Genomic DNA, 24,269 nt, shown 5'->3' with positions numbered 1-24,269 from the left:
TTTGGAGTCTGCAGTCACTGGAGCAAGCGAGCCTCCCTGCTTGCTTCCAGCTGCCTGGCTGCTGGCCGCCATCTTGGCTGACAGTTAATTTGCATAAGGATATGCTGATTAGCCAATGGGAAGGGTAGCTCGTACGCCAATTACCATGTTTCTCTTTTGTTAGTGTAGATAACTGAATTGTTTATTTACAGTGGTTAAATTTTATAGGATGTATCTTATAAAATAATATGTATGTATATAATGAGCAAATGACAATGTAAACACAAAATAATTAGGGAATCTGAGGGGACAGAATTCTTTGTACTGTTTCCTCTTTTCTACAACTTATAATTAATTCAAAGTTCAAAATTATTGAAATTTTAATGGTCTTATAAATGGTCTAATTTTCTTTTGTATTGTTTTTAAAAAATGTTAAAAAACATTTGTTTTAAAAAACTCAGTTCTAAAGTGGGTTTTTAAAAAAATCAGTTTGTTTATTCTTTACTTCTTTGATTTGCTAATTGCTTTGACCAGATAATCTGCATTTGCTTTCTCTCCCCACTTCCTACCCCCACACAGTGCAAACTTGGCCAGCAGGCCTAGTGTTCAAGTGAACCCTTCCTGCTTCATATAAGTATTTGGTCTATGCTAGTGAGCATTCATACCTGTGGAAAGACATTCTGAAGATATTTCTGTTTCCCTCATCTGTGCAGTAAAATGTGCCAATATTATAAGCAAAGCACTTTCCACTGTAGGACATGAGCACAGCTGTTTTTCCCTTTGGCAGTATTTCTTAGGTTCAACGATCACATCTCTAGGTTTTCTTTCTTTCTTTTTTTTTTTCTCACAAAAGAAAAAGTTAAATGAAAATATTAACACATTTGTTGAGAGCAGTAAATTAAAGTGAAATTGTGTGACTCATGCTAATGCAGGTCTGTGTGCTTTATTTGAAGGTCACTCTGTGAGACTGCTGGGTCAGAAGAAGGATAATGGGAAACGGTTGGGGGGAGCACCGTTGGATTTGCCGAAGATTAGAAAGAATCCACTGATAGAAATCATTTCCATCAATACTGGGTAAGCTGCTCTCCAACTTCCTCATAAAATATTCAATATATTTCATGAATTCCGGTGTGATTTTTTTTCTTGGACATGCGATATAGAAAAGTAGTTGTACATTTTCATGAGAAAAGAAAATGAAAAAGCTGTGAAGCACGTGATTATAGTGCCCTCTAATATGCTCCCTGTATGCAAATTATACTTACATTTGCAGCAAGCTTTTATATCTTTGATTAATATTATTCTAACTTCTCGGTTTTGGTAATAAACATGGATTTCATTTTACAGCTATGCCCTTGGTTAAAATCTTTTTAAAGAGAGCATTTTATTGTGGAGAATGGTTAACATGCTCATCATTGTAGATTGTTTTGTCTGTAGGGTTATAGTAAATATTACCCAAGGTACTAAGCATTCTTTGATTATTAACTATCTGAAATACATATTTGAAATATGTTACTCTTAGAGTTCTGGAGGTCAGAAGTCTAACACACGTCTTACTCTGCTAAAGCCAAGGTTCTTGGAGAGAAATCCGTTTACTTGCTTTGTTCAGCATCTATAGGCTATGCACATTTTTTGCTTATGGTCTCCTCCTTCCATCTTCAAAGCCAGCGCATTGTATTTCTTTGTATCTTCCATAGTCACATTTCCTCTGATTCTGACTCTCCCACTTTTAAGTGATTATATTGTGATTCATTGGGGACCCCTGAATGATACAGGATACTCTCCCTATTTTAATGTCAGTTGATTTGCAACCTTAATATTTGCAACCTTAATCTCTTTTAGCCTGTGAGGCTCCAAGGGTTAGGGTAATATGATAGAAAATTGTAGGTCGGGAAAAGAATCAACAGAGGCATAGGAGTGGACCATGTAATTGTTTATGAAGTAGATAATTTTGTTCAGTTTGTCTGGAGTTTTCAGTGTGTGTAAGGAAAAGAGTGATAAATTACCTTTTGTGTGAAGAATCTAATTACACTTAATTGAGTGATAAAGGGAAAGGAGAGCCCCTGAAGTCTGGCGCAGAGGTGAGAATAATCATAGCGAGGCATTAGGGAGGGTATTCTGGGGCAAGGTTGTAATGGAGATTGGGGCTGGGAGATTGCTGGATACATAGAGAGCACTTAGGAGGCCCTTAGTGCCCCAGCCAGGAGGAAGTGAGAGCCTGAATGTTGGTTGTGGGAATGGAAAGCAAGAATAGCATCAAGTTTTCGGAATGATTTAGAACATGGGGCTTTGTGCCCTAACCAGGTGGCTCAGTTGGTTGGAGCATCCTCCTGTACACCAAAAGGTTGCAGGTTTGATCCCCAGTCCCCGGTTCGGGCATGGACAGGAGGCACCGGATCGATGTTTCTCTCTCGGCGAGTACTTGTGGTTATTTACATAGAGAAGTACCAACCAAGTGCTGTGGTCAGGACAGCAGGGAGGCAACACATACACAAAAGAGGTGAGCTGAGGCTGAAAAAAGCTCAGTTTTGTCAGGGTGTCCCATGTATGTAATTGCTAATTTTTTCTGGTACTGAGACTGGAGTGTGGAGACAGAAGGTAATGTAGGGGACACATAGTAAAAAAATCAGATACTGGGCCATAAAGAAAATCGGTGCTTTATTATGCCTTCTCTGTCACTACTAAAGTCATCATTTTTGACAATACCTTGACAGTTTTTTGTTCTTCCAAACCAAGAGTTGAGTGCTGCTTAGCAGTTCTGATATAAGTTATGTCATTATTTAGATGCTACTATCATATTATGTCCAGTTTGAAGGGTAATCCTCCCCTGGGCTAAACACATTTTAGAAAATAGTGTTTAACACTGTAATACTTTATCAATACTTTTTCTTTTAAAATTTATCTTGTCTTGTTATTTTCTATCTGTCAGACATAAAATAATGGTTTTTGGGGACCTTTAAGGGGAATCTAATTTTCTTTGAGATTATGTACCTAAAGCTTACTATCATTTTTACATTTACCCCAGCCCCCTAATAATATCTTATTAGCTCTTGGAAAACAAACTAACTTATTTGTTTTCACTTTCTTTCTGTAATGTCCAGAATTTATCAGTCCCTATTCTAGTGCTAGATACATAGGTGCTAAATATTTGAATGAATTAATGAATGAATGAATGAATAAATGAACAAATGAACAAAGAAGAATGTAAATTTATTTTACATCAGTGTTTTTAGAGGAATATAATTATTACTAATAGCTTTTTGTTATCTTTCTGGTTCTAATGATTAAATATGAAATAGTTATTAACTACATATAATCATAATGCATGTGAAAATATAATTATTATGTGCTTACCATGTTACCAGACATTGTGTTAGATATTATGATATATACAAAGATAAACATTTCCTGAATCAATAAGTAACTAACATTGACTGGAATAATCCAAAACAGGCGACTATGAACTCAGGGTCAGTTGCAGCTCCTGTGTGAGGAGATTCGGAGCTCACTTATTCCATATACAGGGCAGTGCAGTTGAGTCTGAGCATGGCACCCTTTCCAGGCGGTGACTCCTCTGCCCTCTGAATTTCAGGGCTTTGAGGCACAGGTGTCCCTCACTGCGCCTCTCGGAGCTGCAGTGGCAGCACCACAGTGGAAAGCTCTCTGCCGTTACCAGCACACAGTGGGAAGTAGAAGCCTCACATGCTATCTTTTATGTTACTCTTAAATTACAGCTTTTCAGAGAAGTATGTTCTATAAAAACAACTTTAAAGATATTTAACTAAAAGTGCTCTTAAAAAGCTTGAAATAAGGATCCAAAGAGATCCTGCTCGAAGTTTGAATATATGTGGGATCATCCTTATACTAAAGTGAATTTTTTTAACACTTTGAGTAGATAAAATGTGGGATGTTTTATATTATAATCTCTTTGGCATGGCTCTATATTACTATATTCAGTAATGACTCTTGAGTCCTTAATATCTTTGCATGGTGTCAAGAAAAAGATACTCATATTTTTTCAGCTCATGCTATACTGTTGTTCACACATCATGATTATATAAGCCATGGTCCTGTGCTGAATCTGCTCCTCCTGAGAATAGCTTCTCCAGCCCCAGTGCCATCCCCACAGACAGCTGTTAGACATCATGACACCTCTTGCTAACAGGCACTATCTCCAGATAAAACATCTTCCAAAAGTAATTCAGCACACTTTATAGTCATTCACTTATTTTAAAATTATGGCTTAATAATACTTTGCAAATTAACCTAAGCCAATTTTGCCATGCATAGCTCTTAGGTTTTTTTTTTTTTTTTAATAGAGAATAATAGCTACCAATGAGAATTAGTTGCTTCCCTATAGCCCAGCTGTCAGATTATAATGAAAGCAAGTCCCAGTCCAAAATCTGCAATAAGAATTTATTAAACAAGGTGGCACCGTCCAGCTGTGCTTGTAAGCTTAGTGAAGTCCTAATTCTCTCTTGTGTAGGTGGTTAAATCAAACCTTGCATGAAAGGTTCACTTTAACCAGATGATACAAAACTGTCAGCTTTAGGCAACCAAAATCCTCTACACAAGGCTTAGAGTGAGGGGAGGGGAGGGACTAAGCCACAATAATATTATTATTTTTTTAATTTAATTTTATTGTTTAAAAGTATTAAAAATAGTAGTACATATGTCTCCTTTTTCCCCCCATCGACCTTCCCCAGGCCTCCACTACCCGCCTGGCACATGCCCTCACCCCACCTCCCCAGTGTCTTGTGTCCATTCGTTATGCTTATATGCATGCATACAAGTCCTTCGGTTGATCTCTTACCCCCCCACCCCCTCAACACTCTCCAGCCTTCCCACTGTAATTTGAGTCTGTTCTATGCTTCTCTGCCTTTGTATCCATGGTTCAAGCCAGTGTGACCCAACCCGTGGTCTGTGGACTAGTGCAGGTATTAACTACTGATGGCTGGTCTGTGACAAGTATAAAAATTGAGAGCAAATATTTTAGAAACTCTTAAGGCAGTTTAACATTACTGCAGTGTCCTGTAAGTTATTTCATTGTATTTTACCCCAAAAAATTATTGGTTGCAAATAAAAATCCTTCCATCACTATAGATAGTTTGAGAAGCACTGGTCTTGGCCAGTGTACTGTTGCAAGGTTCTTTACCTTATTTTGGAAAATATTTTAGCCAATTTGCTTACCTTTACTGCCACTGATTTCACTAATGAGATTCCATTTCTACTGTCTTTTATGTTATTATTTAATCACTTGTGGTTAGTAGTTAAGTACTACTTTCACAAATGAAAACTTATTTTTGTCATTTATTATGCTAATTTGCAAAGCCTCTGCTTATGACTAAAGATAAAAGAAAGATAGCTAAAACTTAACCAGTAATTTTTGTAAGGTAGAATTTCTGATTAAAAACTAGCAAAGAGAGACTCTTCTTAGGGTTACAGCTTAAAATAACATGTTTCCTGGCTGGATGGCTCAGTTGGTTGGAGCGTTGTCCCGTACGCCAAAAGGTTGTGGGTTTGAGTCCCTGTCAGGGCCCATACCTAGGTTGCAGTTTGGATCCCTAGTCGGGGTGCATACAGGAGGCAACCCATCAGTGTTTCTCTCTCATATCAATGTTTCTCTCTTTCTCTCTCTCCCCCCGTCCCTCGCCCTCCACCAGCCCTGCCCTTCCTCTCTCTAAGCATGTCCTCAGGTGAGGGTTGAAAAAACAAACACCTCACGCATTCTATATCACGGTTTCTATCTTCAATTCTTTTCAAAAGTCAATTATAGACATCCTAACATGGCGTCCTCTCTCTAAGCATGTCCTCAGGTGAGGGTTAAAAAAACAAACACCTCACGCATTTTATATCACAGTTTCTATCTTAAATTCTTTTCAAAAGTCAATTATAAACATCCTAACATGGCACATGTGACACTTTAATCTAGAGGTTATAACTGTTCCTTTGACACATCACTAAGTTGAGTAGAGTCCTATTGTTATTATTCTTGTTCTATAAGCTCGTGGAGGCCAGGGACCTTGTCTCTTAGTCATGGGCCTGGAGTGTGGCCCCAGCCTATTCTGCAGAAGGTACTGGAGTCCCTGGTACATGGGAGAGAACTCTGTGCTTGGGTTTGGAGTCACAGACACTGTTATTTTCTAGCTGTGTGACAGAATGTATTGGATCATCTCTTATGACCTTTTTTCTAACATGGACACATGCTGCCTTCAGTGTGTGGAGGCTAACACATTATGGGCACTTTCATAAGTGTTTTGCTTAGAATTTTGATGTTGTTGTACTCTATAGTCTACCAAATTCTCCAAGACCCTTTCCTTTCTTTTCATCCTTTGTACTATTTAGTCAAGAAAGTTGCTGGTACTAGACTTTACATTTATCATCAGCTTGTCAATCTTCTACGTTTTAAGTGAATGAAAAACAAACTTAAAATTAATCTTAGTCTATCCCATAACTTTTGGTACAGTGCCTTGCTCACAGTATTTACTCCATAAATATTTTAGTATTTCAGTGACAGCAGTGTTATTTAAATGCAGAAAAAATTTTCTGGCTGAGCAGGAATATAATTCTAATTACTTCTCTTTTGCTATAGATGATTATTTTATAGAAAAAAGAATATGTTAATGTGGACTATGACTGAAGTCAGACTTATCTCAAACAATTAAATGTGTGAAAATGAAGTATTTGTGGCAATTTTGAACTTGTTACATTTTTACTTTTATCCAAAAACTAGTTATTTTGAAATTTTCAGCTTTTTTGATGTCTTCAATGAAATCCCCAAATACCTTATTTTTACTTAAGTATTGTTACAAATGAAATTTTAAAGTAATCTTATTTTTAATGCACTATAAAACTATTTGGGAAAGATCATTCATAAGAACAGTGGATGGCACTATTGGCTCATACCTGTGAAGTAATTATTGTTAAGTTGCAGAACTTTCCAATGCTGGTTTACTAAGTGCCTTTAAGTATGTGGCCCAGTTAAAAATTTTAGGTAGTATTAGGAGGGGATTTAACCTTAAATCTTGTAAATTCTTCTTTATGTAATCATTATTTTATATAAACTTTGAAATGAATAAATAACTTTCTTAGTAATTATATATAAAGAAATGGCTGGTTTAAAAAAATCATTTCAAATTCTGGGAAGCTATAGGATATATCATTGTGCTAACAAAAAAAGTGTGTCTTACCACTTTTCTGATAAACAAAATTGTTTAGTTTAGGGAAGGGAGAATAACTTTGAATTTGGATTAAAAAGCAAAAATTTCAATACTCATATTTAAGCACACAATTAGAGAAACCTTAGATTAAAGTTAATTGAATAGGATGGTTAACACTTTCCTCAAGTCAGTTCATAGATTATATGATAAGGATATACATTAATTATAAATAGTAATAGATGCTCTTACAGTTTATAAAATTTATTGTTTTATTTAATGTGTACAAGACTTTTAGGTTTGCCCTTTACAAAAACTAAGCAAAAACTAATCAATGTCTGGACATTGATTTATTCAACAAATGTGGTTGAACATTTGTTAAGTTCGGAGGATAGAAAGATGCATTCATTTGGTGTCTGCCATTGAGAATCCCACAGGGTAGAGAGGGAAAGAAGCACAAAGCAATTGAATTATAACATTGTAAGCACAATAGTACAGGAATAAACAAAGTTATCTTAGGACCACGGTGGATTGTTTGGATGAGTTAGGATGGACTCTCATAGAAAGTAGATATTTAGGCCATGTCTAAAAGTTTATCTCATAGGTCGGTTCAAAGGCAATTTAAGCATGGGGGAACTCCACCCTTCCATGAATAGTGGTATTGAATTGTGAAAGGCCTTCTCTTACACAGAAGGATGAGTGTGGGTCAGTGTGAGTCATGTTGTGAATAATGGAATGGTATGGTAGGAGGAAGCTTAGAATGAGGTAGCTTGAGTTCAAACTGAGCCTCATCATTTCATCATTTGCTGTGAAACATTGTATAAGTTATTCAACCTCTCTATAGGTCTCAATGTTCTCACCTAAAAATGGGGATAATATTAGTGTTGTGAGAATTAAAAGAGGTCATCTGTTAAAAGTAATCAAGATAAAGCCTGGCTCAGACTACCTGTTTAATATAATCACTATTTTTTTAAAATTGATTTTTTTGAGAGAGAAACATCAATGTGGTGGCAAAACATTGATCAGCTGCCTCCTGCACTCCCCTTACCTGGAATCAGCCTGCAACCTGGACATGTGCCCTGACCAGGAATAGAACTGGTAACCTTTCGATGCATAGGACGACACCCAATCAACTGAGCCACACCAGCCAGGGCAATATTATTACTATTAAGTTTATTACTATTACAGTTATGCAAAAGACAAACCTTAGGCTTAATTAGATTGCAGTTTGCTTAAGACCAGGGAGCAGTGAGTGGCAGAGTCATGAATTGAATCACAGTTTCTGACCAGTTCTTCCTTCTATAAAACACAAGTGGCTTTTAGCCCAGTTTGCTATCCTTGCATTGGAATTGTAGTTATTTAGTTAGTTGAAAAGAAAGCCAGTTAGAGATGAAGTTTGAGACTAGTGTAGAAGACAGCCTACTAAACCTGAGAAAGATGCTGTGGGCCCCAAATTTTACAAAGAGAATATAAAATTTCTACTGTATACTTGTACTATATTAGATGCCTCTTGAGATGCATTAAGTTTATCCAGTTGAATGGCATTTGAATTTTCCTATTATGATGTTTGAAGGATGGGACTCCTAAATCATTTAGATTTAGAGATAGATGACCATTGTACCCTTCTGTTTTTTTCTTTTTTCTTTTTTTTAATCCAGGAGTTGAGTTAAGGTGAATAAAGATGAGTTGCACTTGGAGGACACAGAGAGAGGATGGAAGGGAGGCTGTATGTGTCCAAAGAGTTACCATCTGTCAATTTTCCTGTTGCTTCAAGAAAACTTATTTTCCAGCCCCATCTGGAAGGGGGGAAAAAATCCCAAAATTGTGTAGCCCAACTTTAATGAAGTATAATTGGATACACATGTGATTGTGGATTAGGCTGCTCAGTTTTTTCAATACAAAAATAATATATATCTCATATTTATTTCTGAAACCACTTTGCCCTGATTTTACTACATCTCAGCATGGTAGCAACATTTGTTTTATTTTTTCTAACCCTGACAAAGCAGAGTGTTTTGTTTGGCTTTTTAAAAAGGCAATAGTGCATGTAGTTAAGACCTCATTTACTTTACTCTGATGATGTAGTCTCTGAAGAATGTCTATTTTTCTGTAAATCCACTAAGGAAACTGGGTTTAAGTCAAGGTCATTATTTAAAATTCTTGTATGTGTTTTTAAACAATGTATGTAACTTTGTGATTTGCAATGTATATTTCCGTGGTTATTTTTAGGTTATCCTTAAAATAAGTGTTAATTGTGAGAGACATTATGGGTTTAGGAAAATCTATCTTGTAAAGTACCTTTTATGGATTGTTTGAGTACTGCTCTTGAGATTTCTGAAGTGGGATTTCTAGTCTGTTCTCCCTACCTCCCTCATCTCCGTTTTCTCTCCCCCACATCAGCCACCCCTCCCCCACATCTCTACAAATTTATGGGAACAAGCTATGTTAGGATAGATTTATTTATTTAGCCACTTGTGACTGGAAGATATATACCCAATCAAGATAGGTGGTCTACTTTATTCAGTGGTTTGTTCACACAGTCATTTGTTTATTCTTTGTACTCATTCACTCATTGATTCAACGAACATTTGCAGAATGACTCTATGTATCAGGTACCCTGCTAAGTGCAATATAAGAAACAGGGCTTACCTATTTTATCATTGCCTTTGAGAGTCTCACAGTCTAGTGTAGTTTAGTTAACCGGTAAATAATTCAGTTTTAGTCTTCATCGGATATAACTAATGTCAGTTCTTTTTATATGTGTGAGACTGAAAGTTTTGTACTTAGAAATGACCCCAAATATAAAGAATGAATAAAATAGGGCTTCTATAAAATATAATGGCTGCACATGGGTATGTACAACATATATAGCACGTTAGGTAGTGTGATCCTCTTGGTAACTGATTACTGTTGAAAATTCAGTCATCATTGTCACATATTGTTAATATTCTGGAATTCAGGCAACCCATGACTCCTCTGAATGTTGATTCCACACTTACTCTATTAAATGAAACACCTCTGATTTCATTTCCAAAGAATGAAATTGTTAAGACCCCTTTTTTGCCATTCTAGCTTCATTCTTTCTTTCTTTTTTTTAAGATTTTTAAATTGATTTTTACAGAGAGAGGAAGGTAGAGTGTGACAGAGAAACATCGGTTGGCTGCCTCCTGCACACCCCCTACCAGGGATTGAGCCTGCAACCCGGGCATGTTCCCTGACTGGGAATTGAACCAGCAACCTTTCAGTGCATGCGACATTGCCCAACCAACTGAGCCACATCAGCCAGGGCTCTAGCTTCATTCTTATTTCTACTATTGTCTTTTCTCTGTTTTCCTACCTTAATTCTCAATTACATTCAAAACAAGAAGCAAAGCAATGAAGACAGGGTGACCATCGCAGCACTGATGTTGACACATTGAACACATTTTCAAAAAAGGGATGTCAGATGCCTATGAAGAGAGAGTGGGGATTAAGGTCTGCTGCTGCTGAAAGCAAATTTTGTGATGTGTATAATGATGTCCAAGAGTGGCTACATGGTAGTTGGCATAATGTGAGTTTTCTGTGTAACTGAGTTGACTTGCACTTACATATTTTGCTTTTATAGTTATATTTCAAATGGTTAATTTTCTTAATTTTATTGTGGCTTTATTGTCCAAATACTTTATTTGGAAAAAAAGCTGTGGTTCATCTATATACACAATGGAATACTATTTGGCTTTACAAAAGAAAAAAACCTTAACCTTGACGACAGCATGGATAGACCCTGAGAGTATTATACTAAGTGAAATAAGCCAGTCAGAGAAAGCCAAGTACCGTATTATTTCACTTTTATGTGGAATCTAATGACCAATATAGACTAACAAAGTGGAGACTGACTAATGGATACAGAGAACAGACTGACAGCTGTCAGAAGGGAAGGGGTTCGAAAGCTGGGTGAAAGGACTAGGCAAAAACAAAAACAAACTCATAGACACAGACAACAGTATGGTGATTGCCAGAGTGAAAGGGGCATGGGGGAGGTAGAAGAGGGTAAAGGGGAGGATAAATGGTTATGGAAAGAGACTTAAGGGTGGTGAACACATAAGACAATATACAGATGATGTATTATAAAATTGTACACTTGAAATTTATATAATTTTATTAACCAATATCACCCAAAAAATTTCAGTAAAAATTATAAAAGAAGGGATTGTTTTTTTAAAAAAGAATATTCTGTATTTTCTTATTTATCCTATCTTACAGTCTTTTTATCTTCTTTAAATTATTGCTTTGTTTCCTGCCCATTCCTTCATCTTCTATGCCTCCTGTCTTTTCATGAGGTGCCATTATCATCAGAATACTTTGCTAGAAAACGTTGGTCTTCAGTACCCCCAGTGTGCTGTGTTCTCCTCTGTCTGATAGAGAATGATTAAGAGTTTTCTTTTCTTTCGAAGAGTTGAGCGTGGAAGAGCTTTGTTTCTGAATTGAGATATATTGACAACAGCCAAAAAGCAACTTTTATGATCTGGACTAGATTATTCATTCTTTTTAGAATACACTACTTTATAAATTTACCTTTGTCTTTTTATTTTCTTTCTGTTCTGATGGTTTTAACTGCAGTTAACCTTGTCATGTCTAACATGTACTACATATTATAAAGCATAGATTTTCGAATATATTTCAATAGGATGAATTCACAGAAATAGAATTATTATGTCAAGAATCTTTTTATGGGTCTTAGACTGTGAACTCAAAATTCTTTCCCAAACATTGCCTTATAACGCTAACAGTTAGGAGGATACATGTTTTGTTCCCCTATAAAGTCTTCATTATTATTCCCATTTTATGGAAACTTAGATTGATAAGCTCCCATCTTAGTAGAAATGTAGCTACCATCTTAGTAGAATTTAGCTAAAATTTGCTAAATTTTGAATATGGGAGGCCTTTTGGCCTAGTGCTAACAACATAATTTTGGAGCTAACCTGCTTGGATCTCAATCCTGACTGCAGTGCTTACTGTGTAACTTTGGGAAAGTTTCTTTGTGTATAAGTTTTCTCATCTCTAAAGTGGTAATTATAATAACATCTGTTTCATGGGGTTGTTATAAGGATAAAGTATATCGATGTATAGCTTCGAATAACATGGCAAATAATAGTTACTACAGGAGTGGCCAAGAGTAAGTTTACTGGCAAATAATAGTTACTACAGGAGTGGCCAAGAGTAGGTTTACAGTTGTTCATATGGAAAAAGACATGTGGTTTATGATTATTACAATAGCTTTATTAACTGTTTTTTGAACTTACAACTGTAAACCTACTTTTTCCACCCCTGTATATACATGATTGCTGTCATTATCATCATTATTAATTAGACTATGTTCTCTTTATTTTTTTATCCACATAGAATGTTTATTCTTTCTTAAACAACAGACATTTTGGGTAATCAAATTATTGAACCATTTAAATGCTTGTGTGAGTGAATGAATGAAAGAGAAAGAAAGAAGAGAAAGGAGAAAGCCTGGAACCCACATGTTTCACTCTTAGGCAATTATTAGAGGCTTGGTGCACAAAATTCTTGCACGGGTATGGTCCCTAGGCCTGGCTGGTGATCAGGGCTGTCGGGACCTTCTGGCTGACAGCTGGGGCATTTCTTTATTCTGTGCCAACCCCTGGTGGTCAGCGCATGTCATAGAGAGCAATCGAATTCCTGGTCTCCTGGTCGAATTCCTGAGGGGACACTTTGCATATTAGTCATATATATATATATATGATGTTTTATTAAAAGCCTCATTCTTTTGTGTGGTAGGTAAGAAAGAACTAGTTGAATTTAAGTATATCTATTGTAAATATATGGAATTGTCACTTGTAATAATTTCTTGACAAATGTTTGGGTGGATAGTAGAGCAGAATGGTAGTTTGTAGAATGGGCAGCAGTTTGATTTGAGCTTTTTATTAATGGGTTATAATGCCTAAGATCTTTTGTCAACTAATGAGAATGGACTGGGGCCTTTTTTTCTAAGGGATAGGAAAAAAACCCCTCTTAATTAGGGATACACTTAGCAAACTATTTAATATGTCCCTATATTATTCGTAGCTCTATGGCCAAATATCAATTGTCCAGACACCTTCTTAGCACAGATCTATTTTTGGATAATTAAAAACCCTTTCGAAAGATTTATACGTACAGAAATAGTTAGAGCTGGAAAGGATTTTAGAGATTTAAGATCTTTTCATAGGTGATGAGGCTGAGGCCCACTGGGCCTAGTCACCCAAAGTTGTGTGCTCACTTGTAGGAGAATGTGGTTCATGACAGAAAGAGGCTGTTCTGACAGGTGGTACACCTTGACCTTTAGGGTTTTAGAGGTTGGTGGAAGGATTAAGCTTTTATGGTCTGCAAGGCATCATAAGAATAATATTTTGTGTTAGCTTGTATTGAAGTATATATAGGTCAAAACACTAGGAAATAGTAAATGGTATTACTTTGGCCAATGTTTGGTGAGTAAACAGTGGAAAACAGTGAGATGGTCTTTCTGTTAAGTGAATTGGATTACATCGGATAAAGAGGCCCTTGAGACATAAGACTTCTCTTTGGACGTGTGAGAATCTTCACAAGAACTCCGGGTTTATATCTCTCTGTATTCTTCTTCTGTTCCCTCATTATTTGCCTTTCCCATCCATATTTCTGGTTCTATGCTATACTTTCTTTTATTCCTGTAGGTTTATGTTTTTAATATCCTTAGCACCTAATAGTGACTAGCGTATGGAATTTCTCAATAAATAAAAAAAGTTTTTATGACTCAATTTGTAAATGCTAGTTGTATGTTTTCATTCTAAAGTCTCTCTTACTGTTTCCTGAGTGTTGACCTTATATTTTCAGCCTTTCTCAGTTTGTGTTCTCTGAATTACACCTGAATGTTTTAAGGCAGTTCATTATATATAATGAATTAACTTCTCTCCTAGATATGTATGTATGTATTTATTTAAAATTTTTATTGAATTTATTGGGGTGACATTAGTTGATAAAATTATATAGGTTTCAAGTGTACAATTCTATAACACATCATCTGTATATTGTATCGTGTATTCACCACCCCAAGTCAAGTCTTCCATCAGTGTTTATCCCCCTATAACTCTCTCCTCAGTATTTAGGTTGGTAAATAGCTGTGTGTCATTTTTGGGAGACTTGAGAAAATAATCACTTAGAGCCTAAGCGGTTCTCAACCTGTGGGTCGCGACCCCTTTGGCGGTCAAACGACCCTTTCACAGGGGTCACCTAAGACCATCCTGCATATCAGATATTTACATTACCATTCATAACAGTAGCAACATTACAGTTATGAAGTAGCAACGAAAATAATTTTATGGTTGGGTCACAACATGAGGAACTGTATTTAAAGGGCCAGAAGGTTGAGAACCACTGACTTAGACTATTTCCTGTAGTACTTAATTATTTTGGAACACTGGTTGAGAAAGGCTGATTTATTCACTTAATCAGACCTCCCTAAAGCTTACTTTTCTAAGGAGCATCCTCATTGATTGATTGACTTCATTTTGATGTCAGTTGTTTTTTTACCCCACATTTCCTTATTTTGCATAGACTTTGTTTTTACTAACGGTTGTTGCTAAGTTTCAATTATGGTGACAAAGTTACAGTAAATGTGGCTTATTTTCTAAAAAGAAAAATAAGCAATAAGTATGTAATAGAACTTCCATATTCCTGTATTTTTCTCATGTAAAGCATCTACTACTTGATTGTCCAACTGGCATTACTTGGGTGGGTTTATATGTGAGACATACTAGGACCATGACAGCATGAGATCCATGGGCAAAGGAAGGAGACTGAAACTAGTAGATTGAGTCCAGTTATCACTGACTCTGCCAGTATAGCTGACCCTTGAGAGTCAGCCCTGTTTTCAGGCATGGCATCTAAGACTGTAACCTTCTGAATTCTTATTTCTAAAGAAGTCCATATTGGATGTGTCAGGGCTCAGTTATATGGAAATAAAACTATACCTTTTCATAGATGACATGATTATCAAGGATACAATGTAAACCACAAAATTAATCATATTTATATGTACTAGCAATGTGTGATTGGAAACTGAAATTTAAAAAAACTTTACATAGTAGCTCTAAGAAAATTTACTTATGCATAAATTCTTAGGTTTAACTCTAACAAATCATGTATAGTATCTGTATGTTGTAAACTGCAAACATAAGTAATCAAAGAAGACCTAAAAAAATAGAGCGATATATGATGTTTATGAATTGGAAGACTTAACATAATAAAGTATCAGTTCTTCCCCAACTCATCTATAGATTTAAACTAATTTCAGTATGATTTCCAGTTATCTTTTTGTGTGGCTATGGATGACCTGATTCTAAATTTTATATGAAGGACAGAGGAACTAAAGTTATAAAAATAGTTTTGAAAAAGAATTAAATTAGAGGATCACACCACCCTATTTTAAAACTTATTGTAAAGTAGCAGTAATCAAGACAGTGTGGTAGTGGTGAAGAAAGAAATAGGCACATATGTCATTGGAAACAGAATAGCATGTTCAGAAATAGACCTGCACAAATTGGCCAATTAATTTTTAACAAAAGCACCAAATCTATTCAAGAGATAAGGAGTGTTTTCATCAAATTGTGCCAGAACAATGGGATATCCATATTGAAAAGGGAAAAATCATTTACCTAAACCTCACATATTCATGAAAATTAACCCTAGAGGATCAAAGATCCAGATGCAGAATTTTAAAGTATAAAATTTATAGAAGAAAACAGAAGTTTTTGTGACCTGTGGTTAGGCAGAGTTCTCAGACATGCTACCCAAAGCACAGTCCATAAAAGGACAAATGATGGATTTCATCAAAATGAACAACTTTTGCTCTGTGAATGATACTATTAAGAGAACAAAATCCAAGCTACAGACTGGGAGGAAATATGTACATACCTAAGCATAGGATTTATATTTAGAATATATAGGGAACTCTCAAAACTCATCATGAAAACAACCCAATTAAAAATGGACAAAAGACTTGAACAGACACTGCTCCAAATGGCAGGTAAGTACAATAAAGTTTTCTGTTCTGTTACCACTAGGGATACTGCAGCCCATCAGTAGCGGAAATTAAGAAACAATGATAGTACCAGGTATTGGCGGGGTTATGGAGCAACTAGAACTCTTATACATTGTTGATGGGGATGCTAGATGATACAACCATGTTGTAAAAACAGTTTTGTAGTTTCCTTAAAAAGTTAACCATAAACTTACCACGTGACCAATAATCCCACTTCTGGGTATGAGAAATGAAGACTTAAGTTCATAGAAAAACCTGTATACAAATGTTTATAATAGCTCCCTTCCTAATTGTTCAAATATGAAAACAGTTCATATGCCCTTCAGGGGTGTGAATGGATAAATAAACTGTTATATTAATTCTATGGGATAGTACTGAGCAATAAAAATGAATGAATAATTGATATTGTTGTCATCTTAGATGAGTCTCAAAAGCATGTGCTGACTGAAAGAAGCCGGTAATAAAAGGTCATATACTGTATGATTTATTTATATAACATTCAAGAAAGGGGAAAACTTGAATGTAGTGATGGAGAAGAGCTCAGTGGTTTCCAGTGGTGAGATGAGGAGAGTGTGCCTGTAAAGGAATGACAAGCGAAACTGTCGGAGTGATGGAATCCTTCTATATTCTTATGGTCTGATTGTTCCTTATATCTATACACGTGCTGAATTCATAGCACTGTACACTCCCCAAAATATCGGTTTCACGATGTGCCAATTACTTTAAAAGTTAAGAAATTTTAAGGTGGAGAACCAAGGTAGGAGATTGAAGTTTAGAAGAAAAGGTTTACACCTCATTTAAGTAGGAAGCAAAGTTGTCTGGACATATGTAGAGGGAAATGGGTTTGGGTCAATAAATTGGAGAACTGAGCATTAGAACAGTTGCTGAGGGCAAATGAAGCATTACTGAAATTATCCTCAGTGGTGAATGGAATATTGTCACCTCCAGGTAATATGAGATAAATGATAAGATAGTTAAATGGCAGGATTATGTCGTGGTGTGATTTATTAAATAAAACTTTTAATTACCTGGTGTCACTTCCTATTAAAGACTTTTGCACTATTGCTGCCAGTTGCCACTTGCTGATCAGAAGACAACTTCTGACGTGTGCTATTGTGCTGGATGTGGGAATGGGCAAGGGTGGCATCTGGTTAGAACAAAAGTGCCACAGTCACAGAAGAGAGGTTTTGGCTTATAATTAAGCTGATGCCTGTGTGCTCTCCTTACCTTTATGCACACATGCACACCAACCTCACTAATTTTTCTTGCTACTTTTTGCATAAAGAAATAATTATTGCTTTGGAACTTGTGCCTATAAAAACTGCAGAAGTCTAACTGTGTATAGCTACTTTGACTGTCATAATGATTTGTTTAAATTTAACTTTCCATACATATACTGCTAGTTGTAATCAGGTCCTCATTTTCAATATTTAATAATCTTAACCGTATATTTGGAAGAATTGGAAATCTCTCTTTCACAGGGGCTGACTATGAAAATATGTAATGGTGGGAAATCAACAGCATGGATTCCTACAGTATCTAGGAGCATTCAGCCCTGCTGGAGCTGTTGGGACTCTCTCCTACCTTTCTTACCTTTCTTCTCCCTTCTGACTTTTCTTTCCTTTATATTCTAAGGAAGATGCTAGGATGGTGGATGAAAATAGAAAAATTTTTAGGGGAAAAGGGAAGAAAAAAGAATGACATACTTAAAACATGGTTAATTTCCTATTAAGCATTAAAAGAATGAAAGAAGCCAGGCAGGAGCATTTGAGAAGTGTTTCATCATATATATGAAAACATCACTGCGCTGAATATGATGAACATATATGTCACCCTCAAAGTTTCTTTGTATACCTGTGAAATTCCTCCCTTTCCCACTCTCAGACCCTCTTGCCTCAGGTAACCACTGATCTGCTTTCTTTCCCTATAGATTTGTGTGCATTTTCTGTCATTTAACATTGATGATATAATGCAGTTTCTAATGGTTTTGTTGGGGTTCCTTGGATTTGCATTTTTATTTTGATTTTCATCTGTGCTTTTGCATGTACCAAAAGCTAATTCCTTTATGTTGCTGAGTAGTATTCTACTGCATGCCTGTGTCATGATTTGTTTGTCCTTTTGTTTAGTGACAAACAGTGTTGATTCCAGTTTTTGGCTATTACTAAGAAAGCTTCTTTGATCATTTGATTTTTTTTTTTAATGGCAGCAATAGGGCTTGGCAAACACCCCATAACACACACAGGGTAGGCAAAAGTAGGTTTACAGTTGTTCATATGGAAAATACAATAATTACTAAGTAATAATACAAGAATAAACTGTTAGCCATTTTGCTAACAGGCTTCCAGAGAACATCTTATTTGCTTTCCTCTTCTCTTCTCTCCCCTCCTCTCTCCTCCTCCTCCTCCTCCTCCTGCTACTCCTCCTCTTCCTCCTCCTTCTCCTCTTTTTTAATCCAGGCCTCCTATGGCAGTTATTGGGATGTGATACACACTTATGGCTAACATATCTATCATTCTTTATTCTGAATCACCTAGTTTCACACATTAACTGACTCTGCACAGATACTATTTATAATCCATGTAGTGCTCTTAAATGCTTGTCGTGGGGTACAAGTAAGACAATGGAAGATACAATGTAGAAAATTAACATTACAGGTTATTCAGCCCAACTGGTTTATCAATAAGGAGTTACTCGCATTGTCCTAATAAATATCTTATTATGTAATATACCTTCATCTCTGAATACATTTTAGTCAGTGATTTCTTACCTGTGAATCTCTATTAAAAAACTTTGGCCTAGATAATACATAAATATTCTTAAAGCAAGTATAGTAACCCCCTTGATTTATAAGGAAGTGTTGGTAAATATTTCGTATTTGCTGTATTGAGAAAAAAGCTGTAAACTTCTCTCTCTCTCTCTCCTCCTCCCTCTCCTCTTTTTCTCTCTCCATGGAGTGATGAAAAGATAGATTACTTTAGCCAATTTTGTGGTTTTATTCTTAAATGTGTTATGGATTTTAAGTGTGCTCTTACACAATATACTTAGTAAAGTAATATTTTCTTTAGAGATATGTTTCTTTTCCACTGCAGTACTTGCTGTTAACTCTTAAAAAGTATGAATGAGTTATTTTTCTTTAGCAGGTCATTCTATTCACCTTCTAAAATACTGATAAAGCATATTTATAATCTATACATGATATCCTATACAGCCTATACAATAAACAAACAGGAAATGAAAAAATTACTTCCTGAAATATTCTCATAAGGGAGATAGGAGATAATTTTATATTCAGGAGAAATAGCTACCAGAAAAAGAGGAACTTAAGGAGAACCAAGGCTATTTGGTAGAATAAATTTCTGGTGCATATGGGCTCAAGAACATAGAGTGGAAGCACTTAGAAGAAAAAATGTATCTCTTCTACCTCAAAGGCAATTGAGTGCTAGAAGAAGGTGAATGAACTTCAATTTTTTAGTCTTGTTTAGGAAAAAATGAAATGTCATATTTAGACCATTTGTGGAAAAATTTTCCAGGATTATATTTTTCATTATTTTCCACTCTATTTATGTGTCTTGTATCCTGTTAAATCTTTGTATAGAACTACACCATACCATTATATAGTGACCACTTATTTGGAAAATACCTTTAACGCTAGTAACTCCTTATTGATAAACCAGTTGGGCTGAATTACCGTAAGGTTTGGGAATTGCACTATAGTCATTCAGTAAAAAATGTCTGGACTGCATACTGTGTGCCAGCTACGATATGCTAGGTATACTAAGGGTACAATGATGAATAAAGAAGCATTTGGGAGTAAATTGTAATAATTTAGAGAAGAAATATGGTAGTACAAACTCAGGGAGAGACACTGAAAGAAGAGAGGCAAGAGTAATTGGGATTAAGAACGAGGTGGTTGGTTAGTTTGGGAATTAGGAAACTGCAGCCTGCATGCCAATCTGGCCACTACTTTATTGGTATAGCTGTGATCCAAGAATGGTTTCTGCATTTTTAAACAGCTGGAGAAAATAACCAAAGGAGAGTAATATTTTGTGACACATAAAAATTATATGAAATTCAGATATCAATGTCATAAATAAAGTTTCACTGGGAAAGAGCCATACTCAATTTTTTATATTGTCTGTGACTGCATTTCATGCTACAGGGGTGGAGTTGAACAGTTGTGACAGAGAGTATATGTGGCACCGAGCAAAAATGAGTTAACATAGGAGTCCGGGCTGCCCTCTTTAGAAGGGCCTGGTTGGGGTTGGGGTAATGAGAGTGGGTTGACCCTCTTCTGGCATCTGTAAACCTGGCTTTAGAATTTTACTTGTGTTCATAAGAATGTTTTGTCTTCCAGGGGTCATTAACACTTGTATTTTTTCCTTCTGGAAGTCTGCAGTTTTGATAGTTGTGACTAGTCCTTGTGCCTCTGTGACCAGCCCAGAATAACAGCTCTGCAGTCTGAGTCTCAAGCAGACTGTCCTAGTCCAACACACTACCTGTGTGTTACTGCGCTCCACTGCTGGAGAAAGGATTGTGGTCTGTATGGCCCCTGTGGGGAGGGAAGAACCTAGGAAGCCTGTGAATGGTTCCTCAGGTCTTCTCCTGGTTACTGGTTATGTCCTTGTTTCTTGCCGACTGTGTATGAACTGTAGCCAGGAGCACAGCGGTCTCCTGACTTCTGCAAATCCTAGTGAGTCAGCAAATATGTGGGTGATCTTGGGGCCCTGGAACAGGCGATTGCAATGATCGCATTGCTGTTCAACACATTAAAATTGTAGTGATAACTAACTCAACAGTGTTTTGAGTGGATGTGGATTGCTGTTTTTATTTTACTTTACTTTTTATTACCCATCATTACAAAACAAAAGAAGACAAAGTATATTTTGAACATGTCATTTTTAAGGCAGAGTGGAGTGTGGATTATTTTGTTATCAAATTATATGGCAAAGCATTCTGTTTACTATGCAATGACATGCCTAACTGTGTTGAAATAATACAAAATGCCTTGACATTTTAGACTAAGAATTCATCACAGTATTCCCAATTCACAGGAAAATTAGACAGTTTAAATGGAATATTTGTTCAAAGAAGAATGTCTTTACAAAAGTGAAAAATGAAAATAAGGCTGCAACTAAATTGAGTTTCTGATTGGCAATTCTGTTAGCCAAGCAAGAAAAGCCACTTATCAGTAGTGTTTTAATTAAATCATGGTTTGATTGTACCTGCTAAAAAAGTTGTGTCCAGTCAAAGGAAACTTCTTTATTAGACATTAGGTAAGATCAGTTGCTCAAAGGGTTGGGGACATGGAAAGCAACATTAGTAGCTAGTTAAAAAAATAAAACAACAATTATTTCAAGTGGTTTTCTTTGTTTTTTTTATTAGTCAACAGATGTTTCCAATACTGCTCAATTGTTGTTTATTAAAGTAATTAATGATGAGTAGGAAGTGACAGAAGAATTAGCCTCTCTGAATAGCCTGTGTGGCATTCGATACAAGCTGAAGTGGAATCTGCTAAGATGTGTTACAACTGATGATGATAAAAATATGTGTAAAACTGGAAAAAGTCTTAGACAAATTTAAAATTGGGAAAATGTAGGATGTTTAAATTGTATAGTTATTCATTGTATTATTCATCAGCTGATACTTTGAAGAAAAAATTCAAATTTGTAATATTTTATTGAACCAGTGGTGTCATTGGTGAACTTAATTTTTTTCCTCACAGACTTAGCCATTGTCAGTTTCATGAATTTTTGTCAGAAACTGAAGCTAAGTTTCTTGACTTTCCTTATTACACAGCAGCTGGTGATTTAGCAGTATCAGAATTTTACTGTGATTTTTTTATTTTTTGAGTCAGGGTTTAGAATTAAAATCTTCCTGAATGAGAAGAACCACTTTCAGTTACTGTAACTGGACACTAAATGGCTTTGGAAGTTAGGTTTTGCTAAAGATTTGGTAATATTTCTTAATAAAGTTAACCTAAAATGAAAAGATGAAATGGAATTTATATGTAGAGCGCATGTTGCCGTAAAGTCATTTCGATAGCAACTAATGTTTGCATCACAAGTAATGTCAGCTTACTCTCTGCACTTCTTGTGCTGTCAAAGCTTACACCAAGAAGCAAGCTCTTCATCCTCACCAGATTTGAAGCAGATACATTTTTTTTGAGCTCAAACCAGTTCTAGCAGCACCTTTTAAACCTCAATGCCAGAGCAAAGGAAATTTTCCTACTTCAGAGTCCACGTGTACAGTGACGAACTTCTACCTAACCTTCCTAGGCAGTGGTTATCTGCACTGTGATAGGCTGCTAAAAGGCAAATTTCAGGGAAGAGTTCTGTAGACCTTTCCCAGTGATGACCGCTCAGTTAAGATCACACACTCACGTGCTGCCATCAGTATTTGCCATTACCCATCTGTGTGAAAAGACATTTCAAAGATAAAATAAGTAAAATCTCATTACATTTCAGTATTAACAGAGGAACGTTTGTAACTAATATTGATGATAGGGAACATTAACTTTGAACCCAAGGTAAGTAAAATATTATTCTCATTAATAAACTTATATTACAGAAGCAATAGTACTCTTGTTATTATATTTTGAATTTTGTCAAGAAAAAGGTTATGGAAATTTGTTTTCTCTCATTATATAAATACATAATAACTTTGTTGGAAAGCCCGCCCTGGAAAAATATTTACTATCTAGCCCTTCGTAGAAAAAGTTTGCCACGCCTTTGAAATTGATCAAATGCAGAAATGTGAAGGAAACTGGGAGGAATTATGCCCAGTTTGGGCTGGGATATTGTGGCACTCTTCTTATAGACGGGGAGTTAGAAGAGACTGATGGCGAGGCAAGGGTGAGTAGTTGGATTCTGGACTTGTGTTTGAGATGCCTATGGGAAAGTTTCAGCAGTCAGTTGAAAATTTGAGTCTGGCTTTTAGAAGAGAAACTATGGCTAGAGTGCTGTCATTAGCATGAGATAGGAATAGAAACCATGGGTGTGGTTTTTAGTGCATTCTGTATTCCTTTAGAAAATAAATGTGTGTTTTTTTTCTACTATGTTTTCTGTTGTGAAGCAAAGCTGTTTTTCACAGAGTTCCTGAAATACAGACTCTAGTCACTAAGTAACTAACTTCTGTTCTTTGATTTTATACTAAGGGGGTTATTTCACATTCTCTTCTTGACTGCATGATATAATTCCCTCTCACTGTGTATAACTTTAATTCTCAACTACACAACTGGAAGTAGAATTCAGATGATTTGTTTTGAGGGCAAAAAGCATCCATGCACTTTGGCTCCATCAGTGTTGCTTGTAGAAACCACAGTGTTTTTATCAGGGGGAAAGCAAAAACTTGTTTACAGTGGAAAGCATAACAAAATCTGTGATCTTTTTGCCTGAGGACTCTTTCCAAAACAACTTACTGTAACAGACATCTAAGGTCAGTATTTCCTAATTAAGATTATTCAGCTGGAGCTTCCAGTCCCAACCACCACTCAGGGCCATTCCTTCTTTACACACACACACACACACACACACACACACACACACACACACACTCCTTCCTTAGTACAGTGTGTATTTCAAGTTGTTAGTCAGCATGCAGGGGCCATTTATTTATTTTTTTTTAGTTTAAAATAATATGATAAAGATGTCTAACTTCATATTACTAATGAGTTTTGACTTTTTTTTGAAACCAAGTTTAGAAAACCAATATGCTGAATAGGTATGTCTCTTTGTTAGCTAACTCAGCAGAGAATTTATGTGTGATGTTTTAGTATATCAGGAATACTTTTTGTGTCTGGAGTACATAGGGATGAAGCACTGGCCTGAAGAGGCAACATACTTCTCTGCTTTCTGTGTTTGGTTGTTCTCACAAGAATGCTTCATTCTAGTGAATACTCAGTAAATATTTTTTCAGTTGGTCTCAATAAAATCAGCAAAATAGAGAGTCATCAGTTGGAGAATAAATGAATTTATAAAGGGAGGTAGAAGACACAAATGAGTCGTTCTACTTTTTGAAGATTATAAAAGCGACAAAAAATTGGGGATTTGTTTGGCTCATTCATACTTTTTATTTTA

At 35.9% G+C, this 24,269-nt stretch overlaps 1 protein-coding gene across 6 annotated transcripts in view; it reads left to right on the top strand.

The window, feature by feature from the left end:
• Positions 1-24,269, top strand: part of CDKAL1 (CDK5 regulatory subunit associated protein 1-like 1) — a 645,197-nt gene that overhangs the window by 220,890 nt on the left and 400,038 nt on the right. For all 6 annotated transcript variants that reach the window (XM_005869973.2, XM_005869971.2, XM_005869975.2 and 3 more), the window contains exon 8: positions 933-1,053. In XM_005869973.2, the coding sequence (XP_005870035.1) occupies positions 933-1,053 (121 nt within the window). The remainder of the gene's footprint in view (positions 1-932; positions 1,054-24,269) is intronic.

The sequence above is a fragment of the Myotis brandtii genome, unplaced genomic scaffold, assembly GCF_000412655.1.
Source record: "Myotis brandtii unplaced genomic scaffold, ASM41265v1 scaffold311, whole genome shotgun sequence".
Classification (NCBI taxonomy): Eukaryota; Metazoa; Chordata; class Mammalia; order Chiroptera; family Vespertilionidae; genus Myotis; species Myotis brandtii.
Note: the sequence above shows the minus strand (reverse complement) of the source record. Positions and strands in the feature narration are given on the sequence as shown.